Source organism: Pundamilia nyererei, unplaced genomic scaffold (assembly GCF_000239375.1).
Source record: "Pundamilia nyererei isolate P.nyererei 1_Seehausen unplaced genomic scaffold, PunNye1.0 scaffold00008, whole genome shotgun sequence".
NCBI lineage: Eukaryota > Metazoa > Chordata > Actinopteri > Cichliformes > Cichlidae > Pundamilia > Pundamilia nyererei.
This window is the reverse complement of record NW_005187409.1, coordinates 2,707,522-2,711,217: the sequence shown is the minus strand read 5'-3', so window position 1 is coordinate 2,711,217 and position 3,696 is coordinate 2,707,522. Positions and strand designations below refer to the sequence as shown.

The following is a 3,696-nucleotide window of genomic DNA, read 5'->3' as shown; positions in this document are numbered from 1 at the left end:
AGTCCCTTTTTACGAATCAATGCAAATCAGACGATTGCAATTACAGAGCAGAATCAGTTTTTAAAAACAAGACTGTTTAGTGTCTGACTCCTGACTCCTATTCTGTTTATTATAAACAGCCCCTAAGACTACATATGCACATTTACACTAAATGGCCACACCTTTGAATATTTGATTTCAGGTGTTTTGAGTCCCATTTCCACAGGTGTATAAAGCCACAGCAAACATGAAACAAACGTGAAACAATGAGTCACTCTAAAGAGTGCGGTTCGATAATAGGATGCCACTGCTGCAACAATGTGTGAAATTTCTTCCCCCCTAGATGTCACACAATCAACTGTAAGAGGTACTACAGTTAACGAACCACCACCGCAACCCAGCCACAAAGTAGCAGACCACATAAACTTGCAGAGCTAGGTTACAGCTAAGGAACTGTGTGTAGAAGTCACCAACTTACTGGCGACGCGATAATCTCATAGTTTTAAACATTTTCTGTCATCAAAAACTGTGTGAGAGGAGCTTCATGAATGGGCTTCCATTGCTGAGCAGCTGCCTTATACAATCCTGTGTAAGCATCTGGGGTGGAATAAAGCATGATGCTACTGGACAGTGGTGCAGTTGAGTTATGTGGCGTGTCAAGTCATACTTCTCTGTGTGGCAGTCTAATGCCACACCAGGTCAGGGTTTGTTGAATTCTCTGTTTTCAGCTGTGTGGCAACATTTTGAGGAACACCCTTTTCTAGCATGTCTTTGCCTCAGTGCACAAAGCAAGTCCCACAGAGGCATGGTTGGATTAGAACTTGATGGGTCCACACAAAGCTCAACACCGATTGGATGAACTAGAATGGCAATTGTGAGCCAGGACCTCAAAGATACTTTTGTGGATAAATGGGCAAAACTTCCCACAGACAGGTGTAAAGTACAGGTATTTTGTCCATATAGTACAGTGACTCATCTTTTGATGTCAGTCTGAATGCAAAAAAACAAAAATGAGTGTATTGAATGTGTTTGCGTGTTCAGTCTAAGCACTCCAACATTTTTTCAGTTTCTGCATACAAGCCTCATTCAGCTAGTCTTGTTCCAGGAAGATCTGAGGCAGTATTCTGGTGTAATTACTCATGCTGTACTATTACTCCAGATTTCCCATAAACTGAAAAGTGCTACACTCAGTCCCTTTTTAACATCAATACAAATCAGACATCAATATCAGTTTTAAAAAGCAGGTTTAGGCTTACTTGGATACAATCTGTCATTTGGTTTAACTCTAGTTTTATTTATTATTTATTTTTTAATTCACGATTAACAAAACCGCTCATTCTGCTTGACTTGCAAACAGTCTAACACTACGAATCAATCACCATCACCATCAAGGGACTTGCCTACAGTACAGTGAATCTGAATCAGCTTCTGTGACAGTGTTTTTCCTGTACTCGACCCTTAAAAAAAACAAAACAAAACACTGAATGAAAATTATAAAGCCACAGTTTACTACAAAATGCTTTGCTGTTTTTCATATCATCTGACTGTAGAGGTTTCTCTCTATAATATTATAACATTCGGGGGGGGGTGGGGCTTGAGATGATGGTTATTGTAGACTGGCACCTTATATAACTGAACGCATTATCAGAACTCGAGTATGTGACATGTGAGCTGAGGACGTTTATAAATAATTTGTAGGAGCTGTAAAATGAAAGGTGATGATTCTGCATGACTGTTTCCAGGAAACGTGTTTCTTGAGTTTGTGACAATCTTAGCTCAACCAGCTTTCAGTATATTGAGTAGTTCTTTTAGGAGTAAAAAGATCCCGTCAAAAAACATGCAAAAAGAAGATTTTGGATATATATTTAGGATATTCTGCCAGATATTTAGCATACCAGCAAAAACAAGTTCCTGTTTTGGCTTTAAGTGTTTTTTTCTCCCCTTCTTTAAAAAAAAAAAATCCAGTAATGTTATTCTATTTTTACAGCTTTGAGAACTACAGAACATCATGCAAAAATAATAAGGTACAATATTCATTTAATAAATGCCTTGGAAAAGTCATGTTGGTTGTGAAATATTTAAGAAGGTTAAGACTGCTGCGAGTACACCACAACCACCAACAAAAGCGGCAACAAGTTAATGATACCACAAAAATGTTACAATGCTGCCTTGTTGTGGAACTATAGACAATTACAAATCCAGATGCGTAATGTCAGGCTTACGCAATCATATAAGGTCCTAAAGGGACCTATAATTAAATCTTCTGTTACTTTTTTAACCTTAAACTTTTATGCTTTTTAAGGACCTTGTTGTTTAGTTTGTGTTCTTTTTTTTGGTTTGAACATCTTGGGTCATAATGGAAAAGCCTACACTTGAATTCCGATTGATTTTTTTTATCTTATAATCCATTAAAAAAAAAGTGCACCAATGAAATCTTGAATATCTGAGCACCTCACAATGATTTAAAAAGATTCAGCAAACATTTAGGTCATTTTTGGCATCCAGCATGATAGTTTACTGTAATCTTCTATGAATGCATCCTTAAAAATGCAAAAATGAGTATAAAGATGTCGGGATGAAAATTAATCTCACCTGTAATGGGCAAGAGCAGCATTAGGTCCACTTGCAGAAATGGTGGCAAAGCTTGGGCCTCTGCTGTCCTTCTGTTTGCTGGAATGACGTTCACATAATTCTTTAATTATACTGTTACAAATTTGAGTTTGAGCTTCATAATTTCTAAAATTTCTCATCTTTCATGTGTAACAACTCCTTTAAATTTTACATTTGCAAATTAAATAGTTGGCTTCAAATACTTCATGTCAGCCGTCCCTGTTCCCACCCACCTGCGGCACTTGTCGACGTATTCTGCAGCGGTCAGTTCAGTCGCATTCCCCTCTGGCACGGTCTTTTCCAGCCACATCAGGAACTGGATAACAGCAACGGCATCCCTCACCTGCACAGAGTCACCGTGACAATGAAAATGATGCAGATTAAAAATGCATATGGCATGTTGAAAGGCACCTTTGAATGGGGTAATGCATTTACTCAGATGTATGTTTACTCAGTATCTCCTTTGGAGGCATTATGCGTGTCTGAGTGGATGACATACGTGAGCATCCCGTAAAATCTGCTGCTCAGTCTCATCTTTCACAGCTTTTGTCGTCAGCACGGGGGAGTAGGAACTTGTCAATAGTTTGTCCTACATGATGCAAAAAAAAATAATGATTATTAATTATTATTTTTTATTACCCATTTTGTAAAATTCTACATATTTATTACTAGAAAGGCCTTGTTTAAAAAGGTGGAAACAAGACCCAGGGGTACTTAAACTCAGCCTGACCAGTCATTTTTTCAAATCATGTAATCCACATGGTCTGACTAAAGAACATGGGGATCTTCATAGTGATATGTGATATCCTTGGGGAGTTACTGCACAGAGAATAGTTATTTTTCACATCTGTGAAGGCCCGGTTTGCAGCTGTGTGTGACATGGCTGGAATGATAATTGGCACCTCCTAGTCTGAAGTCATGGTTCTCAGTTGGAAAAGGGTGGAGTGGCTTACTCTAGGGTCAGGAACTGGTTGCTCCAAGCGAAGGAGTTCAAGTATGTCCGTGACTGACGAAGGAAGTGGTTGTCACTGTTCTGATGGCTCCTGAGTCACTAAATTTGAGGATAGGATCCTGCCTTCACCCTTTGCCACATTAGTTTGAGGTAGC

The 3,696-nt window shown here is 38.8% G+C and overlaps 1 protein-coding gene across 1 annotated transcript in view; it reads right to left on the bottom strand.

Annotated features, from left to right (window-relative positions):
• Positions 1 to 3,696, bottom strand: part of xpnpep2 (X-prolyl aminopeptidase (aminopeptidase P) 2, membrane-bound) — a 19,392-nt gene that overhangs the window by 5,888 nt on the left and 9,808 nt on the right. Inside the window, exons 11-13 of the mRNA XM_005722919.1 lie at positions 3,089 to 3,178; positions 2,823 to 2,932; positions 2,572 to 2,649 (exon numbers count right to left, since the gene is read on the bottom strand). Coding sequence (XP_005722976.1) covers positions 2,572 to 2,649; positions 2,823 to 2,932; positions 3,089 to 3,178 — 278 coding nt within the window. The remainder of the gene's footprint in view (positions 1 to 2,571; positions 2,650 to 2,822; positions 2,933 to 3,088; positions 3,179 to 3,696) is intronic.